General features: G+C 39.9%; 1 protein-coding gene across 4 annotated transcripts in view; it reads left to right on the top strand.

Moving 5' to 3' along the window:
- LOC124796418 (serine/threonine-protein kinase greatwall) overlaps nt 1–26,492 on the top strand; it is a 138,833-nt gene that overhangs the window by 42,157 nt on the left and 70,184 nt on the right. For 3 of the 4 annotated variants that reach the window (XM_047260596.1, XM_047260595.1, XM_047260597.1), the window contains 2 exons: nt 2,233–2,333; nt 21,445–21,536. In XM_047260596.1, the coding sequence (XP_047116552.1) occupies nt 2,233–2,333; nt 21,445–21,536 (193 nt within the window). The remainder of the gene's footprint in view (nt 1–2,232; nt 2,334–21,444; nt 21,537–26,492) is intronic. The other variant, XM_047260598.1, reaches the window with a different exon arrangement.

The following is a 26,492-nucleotide window of genomic DNA, read 5'->3' as shown; positions in this document are numbered from 1 at the left end:
CAGCCTACTTACAACGTGCACATTGCGTAACAGACTTCAGTGGAGAATTAACGTAAGTTTCCAATACGAGTGCCGACAAAGCAGGACTTGTAGCTGTACGCTGTCTTCCAGATCTTTCTTTGTGAATATCACAAATCGTTCCATGCAATTCAAACTTGTCAATGATGCATTTAACTGTTGGGTGGGTTGGTGGTTCTGTTTCAAACTCCCATCTCCACAGAAATTGCACTTCAACGGCATTATCAAACGTGAAAAACCACTTCACAATACATTTTCTTTCCTTGAATGTCAAGTGTGTTCCAGCCTTCTTATTTTCTCAATACCAAGATGAAGATGTTAACATCTGTTGAACGAAAGACCATACTACAACACACTTGTAACTCAAATAGAACAATATCTATATCTTGATAGAGCCTGACAAAGAGTTTATTCATTTTTCTGGCGAACTCTGCATGTCTCGAATGGCCAGCTGAGAGTTATCAAACCAGGAACCCCTCTGGATGGAATGCCATATGTTTCCACCTGATAGCACCACATATAGTGGTGCCTGGTCCGAGGTGCAGCAACTTTGGTCAGTCTCATTCCTCCTCCACAAATGTGACACATCACTACTCAGTAATTAAACCAAATAACTTAAGGAATTTAGTCATTGTCAGCATACTGTCCCCCATTGCCACATGGCAGAATCTACCCATGAACTAAGTTGTTTAGAATCTAAGTAAAATGTGCTTTGCTTCGAGCAGCTGTCATCTAGAGAAACTTTTTTGCTTATCAATGTGGGGATTGCGGGCTACTTACAGCATCCATTCACTGATTCATTGCATGTCATAAAAATAAATAGCAATTTGGCTGAACAACTCTCTCTCTCTCTCTCTCTCTCTCTCTCTCTCTCTCTCTCTCTCTCTCTCCCTCTCCCTCTCCCTCTCCCTCTCCCCATTGGCAATTACTGATTGCTCCCGGTACAATGTGTTTTTATGATAAGCGAAGTGTATTAATGAGCCTTCAGCTCTGTTTGCAATTACATTTATGGTATGTTCAGCATTGTGCTATTATCTGGTGTGCTTATTCATTAATGAAATCTCATTATATGATTGTTTTCATGATAAGTGTTAGAAACTGTGTTTCGTGTATAAAGTCCAATAGCTAATTTTATTAACAATGGTATGAGAACTAACCTTTTTAATCATTATTAGCACCAGATAGGGTGGCTGAAGTGGCGCATACTGTAGTTGTCATATCCACAGTTAACAAAAAACAAAACATAAAATCAAATTTCTAACTACAAAGCAACGCACTTCACCAATAATTTCGAACCCAAAAATGAATCTAGTGCTATCAACTGCCAACATTGAAGTAACTCACTAACAAACTAGTGCCAACTCTTCCAACATTATTCTCACAAACAGCCAATGAATCACTAACATACTTCGCCAACAATTAAGGTTTTGATTTGGGATGAAATGCAGGGAACTTGTCGCCTTTATTGTGATGAGAGTGCCACAAAGCTACAGTTACCAGCATGCATTTTTTTCTGTTAATTTAGAATATGACACTGTACAGCTGACACAAAGTGTTTGCTGGAAATAATCAGTTTGTGTTGCTTCTGGCCTTGTGTATCTTACTGAGGATGTGGTGAATATTGTTTAGAGCTGTTCTGTAATGATTCATTTATGGTACTGTGGTATTTCCAGTTTATAGTGTAGTGTTGCTTTGTGTATTCCACATTACATTTTTGTGTATTTTGTGGTCTATGAAATAAGTAATTATTTTTCCTTTTTAGGCATGTGCTTTTAGATTGTTCCTCCACCTGTTCTGTGCAAATGAATTCCTTGTAGACCATAACATCATCTTTCTAATCTGAATGTCCAGGAACAAATATAAAATATTTGAAATTCTTCATGCACTAAAATAACAGTAGTGCTCTCTAATGTACCAATTGATACAACAACAGAGAACAGATTTTTACTTAGAACTATGAGCTTTAAGGTCTGGTTCACCCCAGTGTAAAATAAGTCCAAGCAGCTAAATAGAATATCAAACAAATATTGTCAAGATTTTTTGGCTTGTTTTCTGTATAAACATTTGATTTTGCATGATTAAAATGCAGTGCTTTCCCTTGTTTGCTGTTTAAATTCAGTAACTTAGAATGTACTTGACATTTTTGCTGAAGGTTTGGAGACATATATTTTATACACTGGTTCTAATGTCATCAATGCAATTTTTTTTTTCCAGGAAAGTTTTCTTGGGTTGTAAAAAGTCAAACCCTGACAAAATGTATGCTATAAAAGTTGTGAACAAATCAGAAATTATAAACAAGAATATGGTTGGCCAAGGTATGTAGACTTTCTCTTCATCCTTTGTGATCAGTCTCTCTTCCTAAATTGTCTGTTCGCCTTTCTTCTATTCTCCTGTTACATTCGATACACCCATTTATCACTACTATCCCTTCCATCCCCACCACTCCCAAAAGCTTGTTCATCTTCTTTCAGTTATTTCTCATCTATTGTGTCTTTTTAAATGTTCTATTGGTGTTACTTCTCATCTTTGTCCCTCAGTCAATTTACTTTTAATATTACTTATGTCAAAATACCCACTGAACAGTGTTCTTAATGTGCAACAAAGTATAACACTACTAAAAATTCCATGTACCTCAGCATCTTTCTAAATGTATTTACATTTTAAAGGAACAATAGTGAATTAAAATTTTTCACCCAGGTGACTGTAATTTGGTTGTTACTGTTGATGTTGTAAAATAAACAGAAAATTATAAATGAGATGTGGAAGGAAGTAAAAAGTTCCCAAAAATTATGCACATGTGTTATGAAGCCCAAACTTGTTAAAATGAGTTAATAAATAGTGTAAATGAAATTAGAATGTATATTACTATTTATGTCTTGAGCAAAGGTACAGCTGGAAGTCTTCATTGTTCTGCAATTTTTGTTTATGTTGATCAGGGAATTACAGAAGGAAAAAACCTAGTTATGTTAAAGCTAACTCGCAGTAGCTGTTCAGTTTCTGCTGAATGACATTACAAAAATCTACCACTAAAACTAAATTTTGTATAATTTATATTACATACACGTTATATATTCCATATCTTAGTCTTCGTCTAAACAGAATAAGTATGTATGTATATGTAGTGCTGTGCACTATGATGTTATCCCTTATGCATTTCGCATATTTTTTCTCAGTAAATTACTGTATTGTCTTACTGTCTTTCCGTTTGCTCCATTACTTGCAATATGGTGCTGAGACAGAAATGAACTTAGAATTATTTGGCACTAGAACAAAAGGAGCAAATTCTACATATTGTCGACAGTGGAGAGAAGCTGAAAACACATGTTGTAGAATGCTACTACTCTCATTGATAATAGGTTCAAGACAGAAAATGGAGGCAATTCTGGCAAGCTCTCCATTTAGTGGCAATAGCAAGTGCATGAGGCCAGCCAAACGTGAGGAAGTGGAGGAGTTGCTATTTGAATGGTTACAACATATGCACTTACAGCAAACTTCATTGTCTGCCCCCATGCTTCAAGGAAAGGCTCCTTAAATTGCCCAGAAAAGAGAATTTCTAGGTTTGAGTGTCCTGAGAGCTGGCTATGGTGTTTTCTGAAAAGGCATAAAGTAAGTGCTGTAAGTGTCCATGGGGAGGCACATAGAGTAAAAGAGGAAGATGCCAATGAGTGGGCATGGGAATTTCAATCCAAGCTCTCTCATTTGTATCACCCAAGAGATGTGTTGAATAAGCATGAAGCTGGCATTTCCTGCAACTTGGTGTCTGGAAAAACACTATATGTCAAGGGTTAAAAATATCATGGATGAAAGCTCAGCAAGGAGAGACTGAAAATGGTCTCAGGTTGTAATTCAGATCATTCTGAGACATCATACCATTAGTGATTGAAAAATACAAAAACCCACATTGTTTAAAAAATGGCAACCTACTCAATCTGCCCTACCACTACGAGATCAACAATAAAGGTAGGACGACCAAATCTATCTTTTGTAGCTCGCTCTTGAAGGTTCAGCAACAAATGTCTGCAAGGAAGAGAAATATTTTGCTAGATTTGGACCATTGCTTGGTACAACAGTTCGATAACTTGGAACTTATGTACCTAGAAATTGTCTTTTTATCAGGTAACACCCCGAGTGGTCTGCAACCATTGGATCAAGGAATAATTGCCTCAGTGAAGTGTAATTATGAATGTTGACTTGTTAAAGCTGTGTAACTGAACTGCAAGAAACAGTTCCACGTTTGAATGTACTGCAAGCTATCTGTAACATATCTGCTGCTTGGGGTGAAGTTACAACAGACACCATATCTAACCCTTCTAGGAAATCCTGGACAGCAACCAATAACGCTTTTGAAACTGAAGGGGTAATTGATTATGTAACATCTGTAATTAGTCTTAATGTGGTTACAGCTTTGATATGTGCTCTCTTGAATCATAATTAGGGAAGAATGGATGACATCTGTCCTGCTGGAGAGCCAGTCGTTAGTTCGGCCGATGATGCAGGAATATGAAAATATGACACTGCCACCTGTTGCTGAAGTTGCAATTACAGTTGTTATTCTTGAGAGATTTGCAGCCCCTTCAGTTGTCTCCGTTGCATTTCACGCTGCTCTGGACTGGTATCTTTGTGGAGTGCCATAATATTACAACCAACAGTCTGACAAACAATAGTTAATGATTCTGTTTCAAATTAATGTATATGGAAGTAAAATACGTAATGGATAAGGTTTGTTGTAGACTACATGTTTTCTGATTAAATCCTAGTGTATTAAAAAACAAATTATCAATTGTTGTATTACATAACACAGTAATTCAATAGGTACAATATTGTTCCACAATGTGTATGTAATTGTGTTCTTTGGAAAATAATTATGACAATCATTTAACAATATATACACACACTTCTGCAATTAAACAAATGTCAGAAATACTGTTGTACACATACAGTGTAGTTATTTCTCTTTTTTCTTAGAGATCATGAAAATATAGCACCCTCACTCATTGGAACCCTCAACAAGAGAACAAGTGAACTCAATGTTGTATTTTTTTTTTTTTTAGCTCATTAATTCAAACTCTGTTAAACCGAATTCGTAATTTTTCAGTCCCTTGGAAATTGGCTAAACGGGGCTCTACAGTATAAAATTTATGACACAATCACTTTTTACGACACTGTCATAGAAAGCATTGTGGAGAAGTTTTGTCTTTCTGAAACTGAAAGCTAAAGATCTTGGGAACATGATTAAAACTGACTTCAACAAGAAATGTTTACATTTGAGTGACAGGAATGGCATCCAGCTGCCCTCTACCATTGACATCGCCGAATCCAATTAGGTGTAATTCCTGATTATGCAAGAATAAAGATAAATAATTCTTTACATTGTTCTAAGAGTCAAACACAGCTGCGAGTTAAGGTGGATAAAAGCTATGTTGAAAGATTCCTATAATATACAACAACTCTCGAGCAAAAAATGAGCGGCACCTATCACTCAGTGAGAGTGCTATGCTGTTACCAGCACAGTTTCCCAACGTGTGGAATAGGGTTAAATAATCAAGTGCGTGACACAGCGCAACACAAAGGACCACTTTTTTGATACCCGGTAAATGACTCCTATTGTCACATGTAAGTTTGAAATTTGGCTCAAAGGTGGCTGCAACCTTCCTCTGTAACGGAGCAAAAGTGTGGCGCTCTGTGAAGTCACCCTTGGGCTTAACGACACTTTAAAGAAAAGGTGCCGACACATGCAAAAAAAGGGGGAGGGGGCAGAACTCAGAAGTTCATGTGACACATAAGGTGGGAAAATGATGTTACATTGGCACGAGGTTTCACCACAATTCTGTCCAACATCACTGTAGATGTGTCACATGATGGGAAGGTCATCACACCCCCTCTTACCCACATTTCACCACTTTTGACACTTCAGCACAGTGACTACCAATGTTGAAACCACATGGCTTTGTTATGGGCGACCGAGGAAAAGATTTCAGGCATGCCACTTCTCAGAAAGCCCTTAGCTGGTGGCATTAAGGGCGTGAGTGAAACCACCCCTATCCTTGGGGGGGGGGGGGGGGCACTGACTCCTGCACATTTTGTGGTCGAAAACAACAGTTCTCAGTGTGATGAGCAACAGGACGATGTTCTTGACAATGTTCGACACTGCTGCCACCACCTGTACTCTTCAGATGTACTTGGACACTGTGGGGTTGCTTCTCCATTGAATGTGACCTAACCCCTTTGGAGTGCAGTGCAACCGCAATTTTTGCTCTCATGTACGCGTTAGAACCACTGGGGACCATTCAAAATCATTCAACGAACGTGGCTTGATCATGGAGGGGTGCGACATTAACACATTCATGAATACAATGGCAAAGGGTCCCCTAAGACACTACGACACTACACTCCCCCCCCCCCCCCCCCCCCCCCCCCCCCCCCCGTTGCCCTTTTTCCTGCCATGTTGGTAAAGCAGTCAGTGGCACCTGCCTGCATTTATCAAGACTTTTAAAAATATGCATTTTCAGAGAAAACCTTTGAAGTAGTCCTAGACGCCTGCAGACAGGCAACTGAGATCAGAAGGGTGTCAAGTGGTTGCCTGCCTGCAGCATATGTTAAAGATGTTTGCAGCAAAACTGTGTTAAGGATATTAGTCTATAATTTGGCCAACTTGTCTTGCATAGTGACCTGTCTCCCTGTAGTGACCATAATCTGTGGACAACAGATGGAGAGACATTGGTATCTGCAGCAATGCGACGGAAAGTCCATCCTTCTTGGGTCAGACTGACTGTCTTTGCAACTTGCATTGCATTAAGATGTCATATTGTATTGCACAGTTGAATACAGCATCCACAAATGACAACCACCACTTCTGTACCTCACTAAAGAACACTGGGGTACCAGTACTCACTTCCAGGGTCACCTGATACTATAACGTGTAACACAGCTGATCGAAGGCAAATGACTTTAGTTCCTGCATACATTGAAAGTGAAGGTATCAGGCTAACAGAGATGCTGAGTCGCAAATAGGCACAACAAAAAGACTGTCACAAATAAAGCTTTCGGCCAGTAAGGCCTTCGTCAGAAATAGACAAAACACACACACACACACACACACACACACACACACACACATATGACTGCAGTGTCTGGCAACTGAGGCCACACTGTGAGCAGCAGCACCAGTGCTTGATGGGAGTGGCAACTGAGTTGGGGTATGGAGGTGGCTGGGGCGGGGAGGGGGAGGGAAAGTAGGGTAGGGGTGCGGGTCAGAGAAGTGCTGCTGGGGAACACACAGGGACAAGGTGGAGAGAGGGTAGGGCACATATGTGCAGTTGGGAGGTTAGATGGAGGGCAGGGAAGAGGTGGGGAGGGAGAGGGTGGGGGTAGTGGAAAAGGAGAGAATTAAAAAGACTGGGTGTGATGGTGGAATGAGAGCTGTGTAGTGCTGGAATGGGAACAGGGAAGGGGCTGGATGGGTGAGGACAATGTCTAATAAATGTTGAGATCAGGAGGGTTATGAGAATGTAGGATATATTGCAGGGAAATCTCCTACCTGCGCAATTCAGAAAAACTGTTGTTGGTGGGAAGGATTCATATGGCACAGGCTGTGAAGCAGCCATTGAAAAGAAGAAAGTCATATTTGGCAGTGTGCTCGGCAAAAGTGTGGTCCTCTTGTTTCTTGGCCGCAGTTTGTTGGTGGCTATTCATGTGGACAGACAGCTTGTTTGTTGTCAATCCCACATAGAATGCAGCACAGTGGTTGCAGCTTAGCTTGTAGATCACATGACTCGTTTCACAGGTAACAGTGGCTGTGATGGGATAAGTGATGTTTGTGACGGACTGGAGTAGGTGGTGGGAAGATGTATGGGACAGGTCTTGCATTGAGACACTTGCAGGGTCCAATTCCTGCCTCTTGCCAATTTTGTGTTGGAGTACACAATGAAAAAACAAGAACACGTGCTTTTTCCTCAAGCTCCCAGCTACATTTGAAGTAATTCTCATTGTCTTTGTCCTCTGTAAAACTATCGTGTGCATTATTTATGAAATGTCCCTTGTACATTGTCACTAAATGTATGAATGTAGAAATCTACATTCATACTTACATGTTTCGTTGACCATTTTACCTTATGACATTGAGTCTGGTTTTATACAGTGAAAGTGGTGTTTTATATTTGTAATACCTTGCTTTGGTTTTAGTGCCAGAAGTGTCAGCACACTGTTAGGATTATGGATTGTAAAGACTAAGTGGCTTGAGAGAAATGACAGGTTAGAGTATTACACTGAACATAACATAATGCATCAGAGTTAACTATTTGGGCAGGCATACCACTTACTGTTGATTGTGTCTCATCTTCATAAAGAAAAGAAATATGGTAGCTGACAGCAGGTCACATATTTTGAAACCAATAAAATGTGTAAGGCCATGCAGCTACTGTAATTTGCAACAACATGAGTTTCACAAATTAAAAAAAGAAAAGATACGCCCCCTGTAATAAGTGTATAGGATATGTTATTACTTCCCCTTAATAAAACACAAAAAAAGTAATACAAAATACAGATTTATTGCATTCAAGTATACACACTCACTATTACAATATCATCTTGTCACATGCACCATTCACAGTAACATAAAGTGTACTTGAGTCCACAATAATGTTCACACTCTTACAGGTGATAACACAATGTCTGTCGATGTCGCACATGAACTCCCCCTTTTTCTTTAAAGAGAGAGAGAGAGAGAGAGAGAGAGAGAGAGAGAGAGAGAGAGAGAGGTGAAGGCCTTGTCATGCCAAAATGATGACTTGAAATGGTGCACACCTCACTTTCTTCTTGCCCCCCCCTCAGGTGTGGTGTTTTTTTTGAGGGGGGGGGGGCAGCAAGGACCAGCTGTGTTACAGTTAGCCGTCTGGGCAGAACACAGCTGGGAACTATCTTGGCGACTTGCATCAGAAGTGTATGGAGAGTGTAGTGACAAAGCCAGTTTGCAATCATATTCTGTCTCTCACCTCTGCGTGTGTTCTTACGTGGACCGAGCAAGCAGCTGGCCATTGGTAAGAATGCTAAATCTACTGAATTGGGTAAGTATCTTGTCGAGGTGTCCTTGTCCCTTGTCGCGAAACTGGAAGCCCCCTGTTGTCTGTGGGAACATGCATCTCACTAGCCTACCAGAGTATGTAAAAACTGGTGTAGGGTTTGGAGGAGGTGGCATCTGCTTAAGCTTGGAGACATTTGTTGTCAGACCCAGTGCCTTTGAATCCAGTGGTTGTGGAGGACTGAAATTGAGGAGCTTTCCATTGTCTGTATGTTCGAGCTTCAGCCGCTCTATCGAAATCATGTCCTGTCTGCTGTTCTTGTCAATGACGAACATGTTTCCTCTCCTAGAAATGACTCTAAAGGGCCCGGAGTAGGGAGCGCTGAGATCGGCAACCTAACAGAATTGTCTTTGAGCCACATGAACTGACAGCTTTGCAAGTCCTTGTGGGTGAGAATTTTCTATTTGCCTTACTTAACCAGACTGAGCAGCACGAGATGTTGCATGTGTGAACGCAGTGATTCTACAAAATTGGTAGAAATCTCTGGTGGTGGTGGTGGTGGTGGTGGTGGTGGTGGGGGTGGTGGTGGGGGTGGTGGTGAAAGTAGTGATGTAGGTGTGATCAGGTCGCCAGGTACCTGTATACGGTCTGTGAAGGCAGACAGTATCTGTCTACTTTAACTGCAATGCATAACCCCAACAGTGCTAGCAGCAAGGCACCAAACCATGACAAATCACCACATCTTAAAAGCCGCCTTTAAAGTGTGATGCATTCGTACTACCATACTGTTGCTGGCGGGATGATAGCTATTTGTTTGAAACACATGCATCTGCCACAACATCTGTGCCTGATACGTATTGTATGTCAGTTGTAAATTGCACTATAAACTGAGCATGTCTGCATTGGCAGAGTGAGTGGGGGGGGGGGGGGTGTCTTTCATGTGTTGAAAAGTTATGGTATGTGAATATTGTGAAGTGTTGCCACAGAACTGGAACAATTCTTCAAACAGCTGCCCTTCGGAGTGTTGGCCTGTCAGTCGTAATTGTCTGGCAATATATGCGGAACCTTACAAATCCCGGCTGCACCAATACCTTGGCCACTGATTCAGCAGAAACATTTCGAATAGGTACCACTTCTGGCCATCACTTGATATGGTCAATGATTGTTAAAAGATAGCAATATCCACCAGAGTAAAGCAGTGCTCCTACAATGTCTGCATGAATGTGGGCAAATCTTGCTGTTGGTGTGGGAAAGTACTGAGCTGGCGCCTATGTGTGCCTGGCTATTTTGCTGCTTTGGCAACTCCTGCATGCATGGGTCCAGGCAAGACAATCTCTCTGTCTATCCATGGCCTGTCTGCTTTTCCAGCTACCAGCTTGGCAGAGGCTCTGATATCAGTGAGTAAGATAGTGCTGACAACAAAAATTTTATGCCACCAGATTTCAGGGAAAAGCAGCCGCCATCATCCTCCAGTTGTATCTCACCAAATTCCCCGTCGTGTGCCCTGAAGAGCATGCGCTTAAGTTGTAGAGCTGTATACCAGTGCTTTTTGAGGACATGTTGAAGGGAACCATCATCTTCCTGTTTTGTAACCATGACAGTCCAGTTAGTAACACTTAAACTAGGACAATGGTGGGAAAGGCCATCTGCCACAATACCTATGCCTGATATGTACTGTATGTCAGTTGTAAATTGCACTATAAACTGAGTGTGTCTGCAATGGCAGAGTGAGTGGGGGGGGGGGGGGGGGTCTTTCATGTGTTGAAAAATTCTGGTATGTGAATATTGTGAAGTGTTGACATTCGATGAAAGATTTGAAATGCTTGACGGCCAGGTAGATCTACATCTACATTTATACTCCACAAGCCACCCGACAGTGTGTGACGGAGGGCACTTTACGTGCCATTGTCATTACCTCCCTTTCCTGTTCCAGTTACATATGGTTCGTGGGAAGAACGACTGCCGGAAAGCCTCCATGCGCACTCGAATCTCTCTAATTTCACATTTGTGATCGCCTCGGGAGGTATAAGTTGGGGGAGCAATATATTCGATACCTCATCCAGAAACACACCCTCTTGAAACCTGGACAGCAAGCTACACCGCGATGCAGAGCGCCTCTCTTGCAGAGTCTGCCACTTGAGTTTGCTCAGCATCTCCGTAACGCTATCAAGCTTACCAAATAATCCTGTGACGAAACATGCCGCTCTTCTTTGGATCTTCGCTATCTCCTCTGTCAACCCGACCTGGTACGGATCCCACACTGATAAGCAATACTAAAGTATAGGTCAAACGAGTGTTTTGTAAGCCACCTCCTTTGTTGATGGACTACATTTTCTAAGGACTCTCCCAATGAATCTTAACCTGGCACTCGCCTTACCAACAATTAATTTTATATGATCATTCCACTTCCAATCATTCTGTATGCATACTAACAGATATTTTACAGCAGTAACTGCTACCAGTGTTTGTTCCGCTATCATATAATCATACAATAAAGTATTCTTCTTTCTGTTTATTCGCAATACATTACGTTTGTCTATGTTAAGGGTCAGTTGCCACTCCCTGCACCAAGTGCCTATCTGTTGCAGATCTTCCTGCATTTTGCTGCAATTTTCTAATGCTGCAACTTCACTGTATACTACAGCATTATCCGTGAAAAGCCGCATGGAACTTCTGGCACTATGGTGAATAGTTCTCTGTTGATAGTGCTCCACTTCTGTTGCTGCTCAGATTTATCGAGAACGCAAGTGTTTATCATCTGTTGGTCACATATTGCTGCAAAGTGCTACTGACTGCCGTCTGGCTAGTGTCTACCATCAGTGTTCGGGGAGCATGCACAGTATGGTGAGCTAGTAGTACAGCTTTAGATGGTGCCGTTTTAAAATTGTGAAAGTCTGCCTCAGCTTCTGGGGTCCATTGTACTTTTCTAATGCCCGATGTGTGTGTATCGCTCGGCAATATGTTGAGTGGCCCTTGTTCCTTATCCAAGTGAGACAAATGATGTCAATAGTAATTCAGCATTCCAATGAACCTGTGTAGTCCTTCGAATGAAGGTGGAAAAGGCATCTGCTGAATACTCTTCAGCCTCTTAGAAGGGAAGTGCCTGCATTTAAGATTGTATGCCCTAAATATGCACTTTTTTTTTTTTTTTTGCAGTAATATATTTGCCTCTAGACAAGGAGGAAAGAACAGCATTGCCTGTAGACAGTGGAGGAAAGAACAGCAATTGATCACGAAATCTGTCGTTCTATTACAACAGATCTAGATTTCAGCTATTACGTAGTCAACTTCAGTGGAAAAGAATTACAAATCAGGAGAGTCAGGAACAAAATACACTGAGCACCAAAGAAACTGTTACAGACATGTGTATTTGAATTCAGAGATACGTGAACAGTCAGAATATGGCACTGTGCTCAGCAACGCCTCTATAAGACATCAAGTGTATGGTACAGTTGGTAGATCGGTTACTGCAGCTACAATGGCAGGTTATCTAAATTTAAGTGAGTCTGAACGTTGTGTTATAGTCGACACACGAGCAGTGGGATACAGCATCTCTGAGGTAGCGATGAAGTGGGGATTTTTGCGTACAAACATTTCACGAGTTTACCATGAGTATCAGGAATCTGGTAAAACATCAAAACTCCGACATTGCTTCAGCCGGTAAAAGATCCTGGAAGAACGGGACCGATGACGACTGAAGAGAATCGTTTAACATGACAGAACTTCAACTCTTCTGCAAATTGGTGCAGATTTCAATACTGGACTATCAACAAGTCTCAGTGTGCGAACCATTCAATGAAACATCATCAATATGGGCTTACAGAGCCGAAGGCCCACTCATGTACCCTTGAAGACTGCATGACACAAAGCTTTATGCCTCACTTGGGCCCACCAACACTGACATTGGACTGTTGATGACTGGAAACATGTTGCCTGGTCGGGCTAGTCACGTTTCAAATTGTGTCGAGCAGATATAAGTGTACGGGTATGGAGACACCCCATGAATCCATGGGCCCTGCATGTCAGTAGGGGATTGTTCAAGCTAGTGGAGACACTGTTTTAGTGTGAGGCATGTGCAGTTGGAGTGATATGGGATGCCTAATATGTCTAGATACAACTGTGACAGGTGACATGTACGTAAGCATCCTGTCTGATCGCATGCATCCATTCGTGTCCATTGTGCATTCTGACAGGCAATTCATATTCTTGAGGAAAAAAAATCTTGTTTCACAAAGTGCCTAGCATCCAGCGCATGTTTGTCTATCGATTATTCATATGGTTTTGAAACGCATCCCTGCTGGTTTTTGAACATTTTTGAATGTATTCTGAGTTAATTTCTGAATGCATCCTAAGTTGATTTTTGAATGTGTGCATTGTGTACATCATGTTTCTGCCAGGGAAAACCCCATTGCATCTAGAAATACTTTCCTAAAGACAGAAGTAGATGGGGCTATATGAGCTGAGCGGAATAAAGCCGAATGGGTGAATGCTGATCGCTGTTTGTTTATGTGGTTGACTGGGTTTGCGAATGATTAGCATTGTTATAATTACTAGCAAAATCCATAAATTCAGGCTACCACAGAAAATGTTTTAGCCAGACCACTACGCTAGTAAGGGCCAGTTGTACAGTCCCTGGTAACAGCCGCTTAAGTTCTGTTCTTGAAGTAGCGTGGAAAATGCGATCTAAGAACACATAATAACACCTAATGAGAGAATAAATGGGGGGGCTAACTAAAGCGTTGATTGTGGCAGGGTGAACGAAGTTAACTGGAGAATAAGTTTTGATACTGGCAGAAATAGTTACAGAATTAATGATGACAAGAGTGTTTGTTAGAATGAAGAAGGAGAAGAAACACGGACATCACACAAATTATGGAAGAATATGGCGATTCCGAATTAATATAAAAATTTCGTACTACTACTTTTCAATCTCATGCTTGAGAAGCTGGAGCGTATGAATGAGATGTGTAACTATTTCCTAACATAAAGCTCTTTGCTTGTAGTAGGCCTAATAGGCATCTAGTATTGATACTTCGTGAATTATGTTCTATCGTGTTATAAAAATGACAATTTGTGCCAAAGAGTCTCATTTATTTGGTGTGTGTTACAATTGCTGCAATATTAGACAGGCCTATTTCATTTCATCTAGCAGATAGTGACAAAATACCTGTAATCAGATGAAGAAACAATACCAGTTTTGGATACTTTTTGTTTTAACAGCTTCTTCAGTATTAGATAACGACATTTCACTTTTTCATGTAGCAAAATATTTGATGAACTTTGGTGAAGTAATAGCTGCCATGTAAAGTTGCAGCAAAACTAGAGAGAAAAAAATGCTAGGACTTGAGGATTGAAGAAATGTGTACTGTCTTTCTTGTCTCTTGTCTTTACTGATTTATGTAGCAAATACTTAATTTTATGTCACCCTAGAAAACAAGTTATTAGCTAATAGGCAATAAAGGGTGCAAATTTTCTGAAGATTTCTTGTTTTCCCGCTTACAAATAATCCCATCCAATATTAATTGAGAGTTTTTTTGTTAGAGGGGCTAGATGTCAAACTGGTCGACCGGGAGCAGGAGAGGCATCATGTGGCATTTTAATTTCCACCATCCTGAATATAGTTTGATGACATCAATTACAAAATAATACACCTTTTAACCCCACAGAGTGAAATACAGTGACTGCGATGCCGTGTGAAGAGGTGTGGCACTGGGCTTTGGTACACTTAAGACCAAGTAACATGTCTTACAGTTCTGCGAACACATATGTTTTATACATATATCAATCTTCAGAAAGATGTGCACTACACAATGAACATATTTTTGAAAAGTCTATTTTTTAAAATTTTTCTTGTCCTACCTCAAACGCTCGAGGGAGGGGGCAGCACCACAGTTCGGAAATGTCATTGATCAGGGGCTGACACACAGGGCAGTCCAAGCACAGAGCAGTCTTGAATTGTAGAGGGAAGGTGGATAGTCTCTATGTGCCCTGTGTTTATGTTTAGTAATTTTTCTGTTGCCTCTCAGTTTATTGCTCTCATGTCAAATGAAAACAAAACAGATTTATGTGGCTGGGAGCTATCAAGTGATTATAACACATTCACATAATTACGGAAGGCTAAAATATGTTATTAGTTTCAGATTTTATTTTATTTCCACCTATCTGACACTCGAGCATTAATCGCCTTGTAGAACAATGAAGTTATTTTTGTCAATTTGCTGAAGAAATTTGGCTTTTATTAATCTTTTCTGCAGAGGCTGTCAATTTATTTGTAGTGAAGTGTTTAATTCCACACTATTGGCTGGTTTCAACTGTTCACTGCATTTCAAAAGTGCATGTTTTCATCTTCTAGCACATGCGTTATTATGCCATAATAGAGAACCAAACATGAGATAATGCAGTATTGGTACTCAAAGAAAATATACATCCGAATCTGGACATACGAATGTGCACTTTAAGTCAATTTATGCATTTTAGTATGGTTCACAAAATTACGATGCTCGTGGAGTATCCTATGATGTCTTGTTTCTTTTATGATATAATGTAAGATCTTGTAATGTTTTACATGTACAAACACATGGGCTTCCTGCGTCGTCATAGCTGTGCAAGTGCAGTGACGCCTATCATCTGGCGCTCCCTGGCAACTGCTGAAACGAACCTATTTCTAACAGGTCACGGGAAAATATTGCAAATGGTTGTTTAAGAGTGACTTTCAAAGTAAATTTCCTTTTACGCAAGACAATCTATGTGCCAGAATGTACGATGAATCTCTTAAATCGCAGAGCGTTTGATTCTCATTAAAAATCAGCTCTTTGAGGACAGCCATATAGAAAAATTTCGAGCCCCTAAGATCAGACATTTATGTCATTATTAAATAGTTTACTGGCACATTTGGGTGACGTATCTTAAAATATAACACATGCAAAAAAGATCAACATTATATATGAAAGCTTATTTTCTCTTGCAGCTTACTAATCTTAGAGACCAATATTATATGTGAAAGTTTTGCTTTTCTTGTAGCAACACTAAGTATATTAATTTAAAACATTAACTATTCTTATTCGTATGCATGCGCTGCTTGACAGTAACATTGCTATTGGCTGACCACGTCACGTGTCCTATGCTCTGCTTGCAAGATCACCTGACATGAACTATGACTTGATTATGAAAGCGCATCACAATCCTGATTTCAATGCTTCGGGAAGTAACATGAGGTTTTTGGTGTAATTTGTGGTCTTTTTTCCTGAGTTTCATTTTGTAAAGGGCTGGGAAATTCTACGCCAGTGTATAAAACCATAACCATTCAAAGAACTGATAAGTTTTACAGTTCCGAGGAAAAATACACTGTCACTTAACATGGGAAAAGTGTGTTTTCATCCGGGAGAAAGTGTATTTTTAACCGGGAAATCCGGGAATTTGTTTTCTTGTCTGTGTATACACCCTGTGGCAGGAGTGGTGCTTATATTCACTTCGGCTTGAGGGCATTCCTGTTGTGGTGCGGTCCTATTCCATGCACCATTGGCCAACACCCTTTCACCGCCTTCTCTGGTCTTGCATTCTTTGTCTTCGTTCCAGCGCGAGTAGTTATCTCAGAACATCCCCCCCCCCCTCCCTCCCTCCCTAAAAGCAATGGAACATTGTTGTGTAGGGCGCGTGACCACAGCGGGAGATGTAGGAGTGTGGGCACAAAGTTGGACCTTGTGACTAGATTTTTGTGAGTGGGTCAAATTCTTATGTTTGTTCCGTTGCAAGCATATGGATCGCACATGTCCTTTCCTACCACAAGCGTAACACTGAGCTTGTCGAGATGGGCAGTCCTGGCATTTGTGCCGTGACTAACACTTGGGGCAAGACCGAATTCTGATAGCATGTGTAGCTGCCTGTTTAGCGAACTGCATATGTGGCATAGAAGGTTGTTTACTCGGCATGGCTAATGCATGCCACCGGTGCAGGATAGAGTGATCACGAACAAAGGACTCTTCCTGGCATATAGCTGGCTGCTCAAATGTATGAGCTGACAAGGCACCGGAATCGTACTGGCCTAGTATTTGCACTACCTGCTGAAATGATGGTTTGGACTGTTTTCAAGATTTTTTTCTCTGAGTTTGACGTCAGGTACATTGTACACGATCGCATCATGCAACATAATGTCTGACTATAAAGCACTGCAAGTACATTGGAATTTGCATTTCATTGTCATACTTTGCAAATCTATTACCCACTCGTGATAAGTTTGTTATGACTGTTTTCTGCAGTTGAAGAATTAATACCTAGCTGCTACCACATTCACTTTTTGGTCATAATAGTTTGTTAGTGACTGTACAACCTGGTCACAATCAAGTTCACTCGGAGTGGCGTTAGGAAAAAGTTTTTGAATGATGCGGAACACTGCACTTTTCCTATCATTGTTAATAGATAAGGAAGATTCACAGTAACTGGTATATTGTGAACTAGTAAATGTGCCTTGAACTGTTGCAACCACTTGAGCCATTCTTCTTCCTATCCACTAATGTCTGTTTACCGTGCTGATCTGAGTGGCTGAGGCTGGCAGGAGTGGCACTTACATTTACTTCTGCTTGAGGCGCTCTTGGTCGTTAAGTGAAGGCTGTCTATCTGTATTGTCTGTGGTGAGAGGTAATGGCTGAAATTTGGTATTCTACTCGCTCTCTTGACACTGTGGATCTTGGAACATACAGTTCGCTAATGATTCCCTAAATGGAATGGCCCATGTGTCTGACACCAACTACCATTCCACGTTCTGAGTCTGTTAATTCCCATTGTGCAACCGTAGTCACATTGGAGATCTTTTCATATGAATCACTTGAGTGAAAATGAAAATGACAGTTCTGCCAGTGCCCTGCCCTTTTATACCTTGTGTACGTGGTACAACTTCTATACGTATTTGTGCATATTGCTACCCCGTGACCTTTGTCACCTCAGTGTATGCTCTAGTTGTCAACTGAGACATCACTGGTGGTAGTGGGAATGCCTCACATGGGCATATGTTGACTCCCCATTCAAAGAAACATATTAATATTACTGAGCTGCTCAAAGAATTAAGTTAAGTGTTTTTGCTCTTCATGTAATTGTTAGTCTTAAAAAATCATCAACCTTGTAATGTATTTTGCTTATTTCCACTCAGTTATGTCTTGTGGAATAATGTACTGTGGTAACTCATCACTTAGAAAGAAAGGGTTGATTGCTCAAAAGCCAGCAGTAATAATATGTGGTGTTAACCTGCAGTCATCTTGAATTTTTTTCTTTTTTTTTATATATGCATGATCAATAAGAATTGGAATTACCTTGAGATTTCCATATATACAACAATGGAATTTGTCATAACCCCCCACAATTTTAGAAGTTTAGTGGTATCAACCTTTATTACTCATTATTAAAGTACCATCAGTAGCTCAGAAATAAGTTCAGTATGCATCAACAGAAATTTTTGATCATTTTGTCGATAATGTAAACTGTCTGTGACATAGTGAAGTCAGTCTTAAGTGTAGCCTAAAATCATTTCTACTGGTCAACTTCTTTTATTCCATTTTAGCTTAGAAGTGGTAGAAAAAGAAGATTAATTTTAACAGTAGTTGCATCAAAAGGATTGAAGAAAATAGTAGTTCAGTAATGTTTAAATTTAGGCTAATGTGCCTTGGGACCTACATCATGCTCAGTTGTAGACAGCTGTGTCTTTTAAGTATTGCCAGCAATTTTAATTTCAATGACTTCTCGAACTGCACTGTCCCAGAAGCCATGAGTGTGAGCTCAACAAAGGTGTCATCAGATTTGATTCAGTGGCTGTTCTCCAGAACATGTTCAGTTAAAGCAGATTTGTCAGTAGAACATAGGTGATAAAATATCCTGGAAGATAAGTGATGAGATACTGACAGAAGTAAAGCCGTGTGGGTGAGCTTTTGAGCCGTGCCTGGTTAGCTTAATCAGTAGAGCACTTGATTGTAAAATGGCAAAGGATCTAGGTTCAAGTTCCAGCCCAGCACACAGTATTAATCAGCCAGGAAGTTTCAAACTGTGCACACACTATTGCAGAGTGAACATTCATTGTCCATTAAATTAAAAAACTGATAAAACACTAAAATTTTACCCAAATTTTGCATTTTAACTGAAACAACATCAAAATGAAAGTAGTTGTTTCTGATAGACTTAACTGTGCTGTTTTAAATGGTGTCAAATATTATAAAATCAACAGTGTCAATTTTTATATAGGAGGGTGTCAGATATAGGCAGAATATGATACCTTTTTGTATTTTTGTATCTGTGGAGGTGGATAACACAGCAAATACTTTTGTAGGGAAATTCATGAGTCACAAATTTAGTGACAGGCAGTCCAAAGGATAATGATCATATTTACAATGCCTTTTACTCGCAACCTGTTCTTTGTTAAAATATGGAAAAATTTGATGTAAGAAAATTTTGCAGCAAGTTTGAAGAGAGTTCGTGCCATGGGCATTGCTTTGTAATTCTCATTTATTTTAGTTTATTGTTCTTTGCAAGAAATCGCATCAGAACTGCAAAGTTGCAGGAGTCGAGTTCCATTAGGTCAGGCTACCCAAACTTCTTTTTTAGTTACACAGGAAGTGCCATTATTAAAAACAGCTCTAGTAACTACAGGTTGCAGATGGATCTGAAACTTGACAGATGTTCATTCATGTTCCTTAGGTACAGTATGTACAATTTTCAACAAAATTGATGATGATTGAGCTGTGACCTCTCAGACACTTGACGTGGAATGACACTTTTTGACAGACAGAATTCCAAACATAAACCTGTTTCTGGTTTATGTTGCACAAGCTGATAGATGGAGAGGAAAAGAAGATATTATGAACAATTTCACAGCAAATAAAACCTATTGTACCCAGTTCAGTCCAATATTAAAGCAGCAATTAGGAGAATGGCTTGTTTCTTCCCCATAGCAATAAAAATTACTTGAAAATGCTAAATATCAGGATGGCATTGACCACCTCTCTCACTGGATATGGCATTGCACACAAGGAATGTTTTTCTGCTAGTCCCAAGGAACCACCCTACTGTCATTATGGTTCCAATTTGACAGTGGTTCACATTTTGGGTTTCTCAATCTAGCTGCCCTGCAACAGACTCTTAATCTTCCTGACTTGCTACCCTTGGTGTTAGGAGACGATGCCGTAGCAGCTGACTCAGTTGTTCATTTTATTCATGAAGGGTGGTTTTTACCACTCTCTCTTGAAGAGAGGACCTCTTAACCTTATTAGCCCAATGAGAGGTTGGCAGAATACTCTGTTGCTTCCCCTGCCAGATCAGACTGCAGCTGTCTGGGCTCAGTGGTCCACCCTACCTGCTCTTACACTCTTCCTCCCCCTCTCTCGCATGGCCTGTTCAACTTATTCTTTTGTCTAACTATGGTTCTCTTGCCCTGTCCTTGTTGCTAGTCTTTCCTAGTCAATTTCTGAGTGGGGTACCTGTGGTAAGTGGTGGGTGGTGTATGTTCTCTCACTGCACTCTGGGTTTTTCGGGGCTTCCGATTGCTCCCTAGATGGGTTACCTGGCCTGCCTTCCTACCTATGTCTCCCTCGCCTCTTTTTTATCCCTTATCTAGCCTTTGTCGACCTTAGGTAGGCCTTGAGGTTTTCTTCCCCTTGGTTTTGTGCGGTAGGCCATCTCTGATGAACAGTCATGTAGACCTATCTGTTGGAGGGGGTGGGGGAAGAAGGACTGATGACCTAATAGTTTGGTCCCTTTAATCACCCATCCAACCAACCAGCCAGCCACCAACCATATACAGATTTTATATGGTTTGCTTGACTTCTGTTGATGTATACCTTCATTCATTCCACATCCTGTAGATTCTCCTTTTAAATGGGGTCTCTGGTGTGCGATTTAATGAATAAATAACAATCGGTACAAAATATTCACAGTGAATGGCAAGAATTGCTCATGGCTTGAGACGGATGTTGATGCATGTGCTATCCATGTGTGTTAATCAAGGCTCCATTTGGCATACTTGTTCTCCATCTCGCATTGTACTTTGCATCTTCTGTATCTGTGTACACCTGTTTTTCCAACCCATCCCCCTCCCCTTCACCTTCCCCCTCCCACTCTACGTCCCCTCCCCTTTCTGCCCCAGATGTGGGTGTGACAGTCTAAGAACATTAACTGCTGTTTATTTTTAAATTTTTTACTCGTTTTATTCAAATCTTGTTGACCACTGTAAGCTTCTGTTAAAATGTACTTTATCATCACCATTAAGTTTGATGAATAGCTGTAAAAGAGCAATAAACTGGACTGATTATCAAAATAGCATCATCAAACTAAATTATTTTTTGTGTTCTATATCACTAGAATATGAAACATTTATGACTGTTTTAAATATTTTTGTATTTTGTTAAGAATTAACTAGTTTTCTCTGTTACAGTTGTTACCGAAAGAAATGCATTGGCTCTGTCTCGAAGTCCATATTGTGTTAATCTTTTTTATTCGTTACAGTCTGCTTCAAATATTTACCTGGTAGGTATTGAGAAATGTTTTGTGCAGTTAGATATAATTTTCGAACATCAGACTCTATAATTTGCTCTTATGCTTATTATGACTGTTCAATAATTTATGAATACCTGTATATAAAATAAAGAATATATTTTGGTTTAATAATATTTGGGTCATTCCTCTCAAATCAACTAACAGTCTGAACCTTGATATCTCAGATTTGGATGAATTTTTTTTTTCAGCCAATGTACCCACTAACAATAGTTCAAAATTTGAAATTTCAAATTTTTCTGACCTTTGGTTTTTGAGTTTTGAGGGTTTAAAAATAAAAAATAAACCTCCGTTTTTGATCAATCGATGATTGCTTTAAAATGCTGTAGCTAAAAAACTATACAACCTAGAGAGCTCAAACTTCCACCATTGTTTTCCTCTATAAATTCACTTCAATTTGATATGTAACATGACTATGCTACCTAAATTTGAAAATTTTAAACTATTCCAAAAAAACATTTTTTGAAATTTCCAAAATACGTACCCTCGGAATTTTTTTATAAAAATTATATGTGTTGTCCAGTCTGTCTACATGCATGCAAAATTTCAAGATGGGATGTCAATGGGCTTAAATTATTATGTTAGGCTTTTTATGCAACATTACCCTTTTATTGTTTGTTAATTCATTAAATGATATTTTAATGCGAGAATAAAATATATAAAAAATAATAACTTAAGAATCTTACGATTTTGTATGGCATTCACTTTTTATTATTAAAAAAATGTAAGATTTTCGTATAGGGTCAAGGCTCTAGTTTTGGCCACTACCCCACTTATGGCCACCTTGATGTAACGGGGAAGCTACACTGCATCCTTTCATCATATATTATAAATGGGAGGGAAAACTAAAACATCTGCAGTATGTCTTCATATCAGATTGCCTGAAACATAATGCAGTCACTTTCTATGTATTCCAGAAAAAACTGCTAGAAATCATAAACCAAAACTTGCCTTTTGCACTTAAAAAGATTACTTACGTTTCTGATGCAGCGCTGCACAATATAAAAATAAGAAACACTTCCTTAATTTGTGTTTGCATAAAACTGATTTTGAAGTTGAGACAGAGTGGGAGTTCTTTGCAATATCCCATGGCAAGAGCACATGCGATGGCCTTGGCGGAACTGTTATGTAGCTAGCTGCTAAAGCCAGCTTACAAAGGCCATATGACCAACAAATCTTAACACCCAAATCACTTCATGTATTTGCCATGGAAAACATAAAAAACATTGACTTTGAATATTGCACAACAGAGGACTATGAACTGACCAAAGAATACTTAGTTCCTCGGTTCAGTGACTCGAAGCGAATGTGGGAATACAAAAGTTTCACTCATATAAACCCTGCACAGAGAGTCAAATTACTGTCAAGCCTTATCATTTTAGTCTGGATGAGTCTCTTGAATATGTGACAACACTGAACCAAATAATACTGTCACATATGGAAAATATTACTGCTGGTTTTGTGACAGTAGCATACGACGACTCATGGTGGCTAGGGTGCATTGAAGAAAAATACAATGACATGTACTGAATAAATTTTTTACACTCAAAGGGTCCAGCCCAGTCTTTTTACTATCAACAACCAAGAGATACATTAGATGTCCCAGGAAATACTCTTTTGCAAACAGCGAATCCAGCAACAGCTACAGGAAGAACCTACCCTTTAAGTGCTAAAGAAATGAAGTTGTCTTCTCTTTCTTTGGAAAAATATCTTAACAGACCATAAAAGAAGCACGTTTAAATTATGTTACACCTACCCCCACTAAACACTTAGTTGTATAGATACCATGTGTATTAACTTTGTAAATACCAATTGGTATTAGAAATACAGTTCTATCCATGCAGATATCAACAAGTTAATCTTTTTCCCAAGTGAAATTACTTATATGCCAATTTCTAATATAAGGAACTTGTTGTAAATGATTACAAATAACACTGGAAAACCAATAAAAAGACAATCTCTGCCATTTACAACTAAGGATGAAGGTGAGTGGCTTTATTCAAAATTTTAACTTGTAGCATGTATATTACCAATTAAAATGTGTTCACTTCCTTCTGATGCATAGTTAAAAGAATCATGAACATTAAATTAAAACAATACTATATCATATAATGAATTAACAAACAATAAGAGGGTAATGTTGCATAAAAGGCAAATAAAATAATTTGTTTGTTAGAATTACATAGTCCTACCTTAGTATACATAGCCTAGAAATAGTCTGCTTTTCACCTGACTAGTGTGTATTGCAATAGTAAAATATTATTTTATACAAGAACCCATTGAGATCCCATCTTGAAATATTGCATGCATGTAGTCAGTTAGACTGGACAACACATATAATTTTTATAAAGAAATCCAAGGGTACGTATTTTGGAAGTTTCAAAACATGTTTTTTTGGAATAGTTTAAAATTTTCAGATTTAGGTAGCATAGTCATGTTACATATCAAATTGAAGGGAATTTATAGAGGAAAACAATGGTGCAATTTTGAGCTCTCTAGGTTGTATAGTATTTGAGCTACAGTATTCAAACAATCATCGATTGATCAAAAACAGAGGTTTTTTTATTTTTAAACCCTTGAAACTAAAAAACCAAAGACCTGAAAAATTTGAAATCTCAAATTTAAACTAGTGTTAGTGGATACATTACCTGAAAAAAATTCATTCAAATCATGTAGTACAATTGGTTGATTTGACATGGAATGACCCATTTGTGCTATGACTTCCTAAATAAAAATTTATCCATTGTTGCTTCCTTTTCCCATAAACAATTTCAACACTGAATGTATAAATGAACTCTGTCTTCCATTTGCACAATCGTCCAAACACAGAAAAAGTAAATTTGACATTCCTACATCTCTATGATTTCCATTTGTGATGCCTTGCCCCCCTCCTCCTCCTCCTCCTCCTCCTCCTCCTCTTCCTCCTTCGATGATACATTTTACATGTCTGGCATGTCAAAGGACTTGTAATCCTTCTCCATGTCCATTTCCTCCTTCGCAAAGGAACACTGTAATATATGGTGGTTAGCGTTAATAACACGCAAACGTGGTAGCATAACCCTACTAACGGATATAACTAACACTCTGTATGTTGTTAGGCTGGGCGTATTCTTTACATTAACTATAACCAGCTCACCTTTAACAATACACTTTAAGGTTGTCGTGCATGGCTTCAACATAACCCACTCGAATTCCTCAAATAAAATTACATTGTGGACCCAACTATTATTCCTCCAAAATGAAATTCACTACAGTAACGTGTAAAGACCATTTTGGCAATGAGGCAAAACTTTCTCAGTTAATGCGCTTTTTGCAACATTGCTGTCACCAAATAGATATAACTGGTCTTGACATACCTTTGTGGACCGAAGGGCGACATTATACCACACTTAAAAACTTGATCTGTCCAACTGCTGTTCCATAAGTGACACCCTTTTAGCTGGTGTACCTTAGTGACCTTCTGCTGGAATGCTTGATGATAATTCTCAATGAATGTAATCCTTTGCCAATTCATAACTAGAAATGGGTCTGTATAATCCAGCATTTAAAAGGAAATTAAAAGAATTTCTTAATGGCAACTCCTACTCATTAGATGACTTTTTGGGTATAGTAAGTGGGTAATTTCCCAACCACCAATAAAAAAAAAGTGTCGTGTAATATTTTGTCTAATGTAATATCTTGTATAGACACCTTTTATTAACCTGACATGTTCCACATCATTACGAAGTGTCGTATTCATGATCCATGGAACAAGTACTAATCTAATCTAATCAACACCTTTGTGCCTTTCGCCCACATTTGTATGCTAACATCAAAAGATAAGGATGACTCATTACAATTTGTTATAGGTAATGTCACTTTTAGTTATTTATACCCCCCTGCGGGTCCGGGGATTAGAATAGGCCCGCGGTATTCCTGCCTGTCGTAAGAGGCGACTAAAAGGAGCCCATCCCCCTCACGGGGGTAGTTCGCGCCTGCGTCCGGAGACGGACGGTTCCACGACCTATCATCGTGGTCCTTTTGGTTTTTTCACTTCTCGTTTCTTCCTTCCTTTTGTTGGTTCCTTTCTTTGCTCTTCTCCACCTCACTGTCTTCCTTACTCTTTCCCTTGCCTTCTCCTTGCCTTCTCATTGCCTTCTTCTCCTTGCCTTCTCATTGCCTTCTTCTCCTTGCCTTCTCATTGCCTTCTTCTCCTTGCCTTCTTATTGCCTTCTTCCCCTTGCTTTCTCATTGCCTTCTTCTCCTTGCCTTCTCTGGTCTCCGCCTCGGCGTTTGAGACAGTCTCTCCTCTTTCTCCCTCTCTCTCTTCTTTTTTCTCTTCTTCCTTCCTCCCTGTGCGTGCCTGAAGGCCGACCCACGCGTTCGCACGCGTAGCCGGTGACGGGGTAACGCGTAAGTCCCCGCCCTGGGTAGACATGTAAGGCACGCGCGTACCCCCTGGTAAAGGCCAGGCCCGGGGAGGGGTGATTGCCTGAGCTGATACCTTCTGACCATGCCGATTGGTCCCTCCGTCTGTTTCTCGGGAGGTGTGACCTGAGGTGTAAACATTCACCTAAGGCGGGAGTGCCCTCTGAGAGGGTCCCCACAAGGAAGGAGCGCGCCATCGGAGACGCTGGCAATCATGGGGGATTCCTCCGCAATGGATTCTACTCCATCTCTTTCGACTTCGACCCAAAAACGGAAACGTGACCAGCCAACAGTGACAAAAGTACTACCGCCTGCCCCACAGTTCCTCGTAGTTTCTCGAACTGAGGACGGAAAGGATTTTTCCTCTGTCAACCCTTTCGTTATTCAGAAGGGCGTAGATGCCATAGCCGGATCTGTCAAATCCTGTACCAGGTTGCGTAACGGCACCTTATTACTAGAAACTGAGAATGCCTTTCAGGCACAAAAACTGCTTCGGGCCACCCTCCTGTACACGTTCCCTGT

Source organism: Schistocerca piceifrons, chromosome 4 (genome assembly GCF_021461385.2).
Source record: "Schistocerca piceifrons isolate TAMUIC-IGC-003096 chromosome 4, iqSchPice1.1, whole genome shotgun sequence".
Classification (NCBI taxonomy): Eukaryota; Metazoa; Arthropoda; class Insecta; order Orthoptera; family Acrididae; genus Schistocerca; species Schistocerca piceifrons.
The sequence above is the reverse complement of the archived record's forward strand: the minus strand, read 5'-3'. Positions and strand labels throughout refer to the sequence as shown.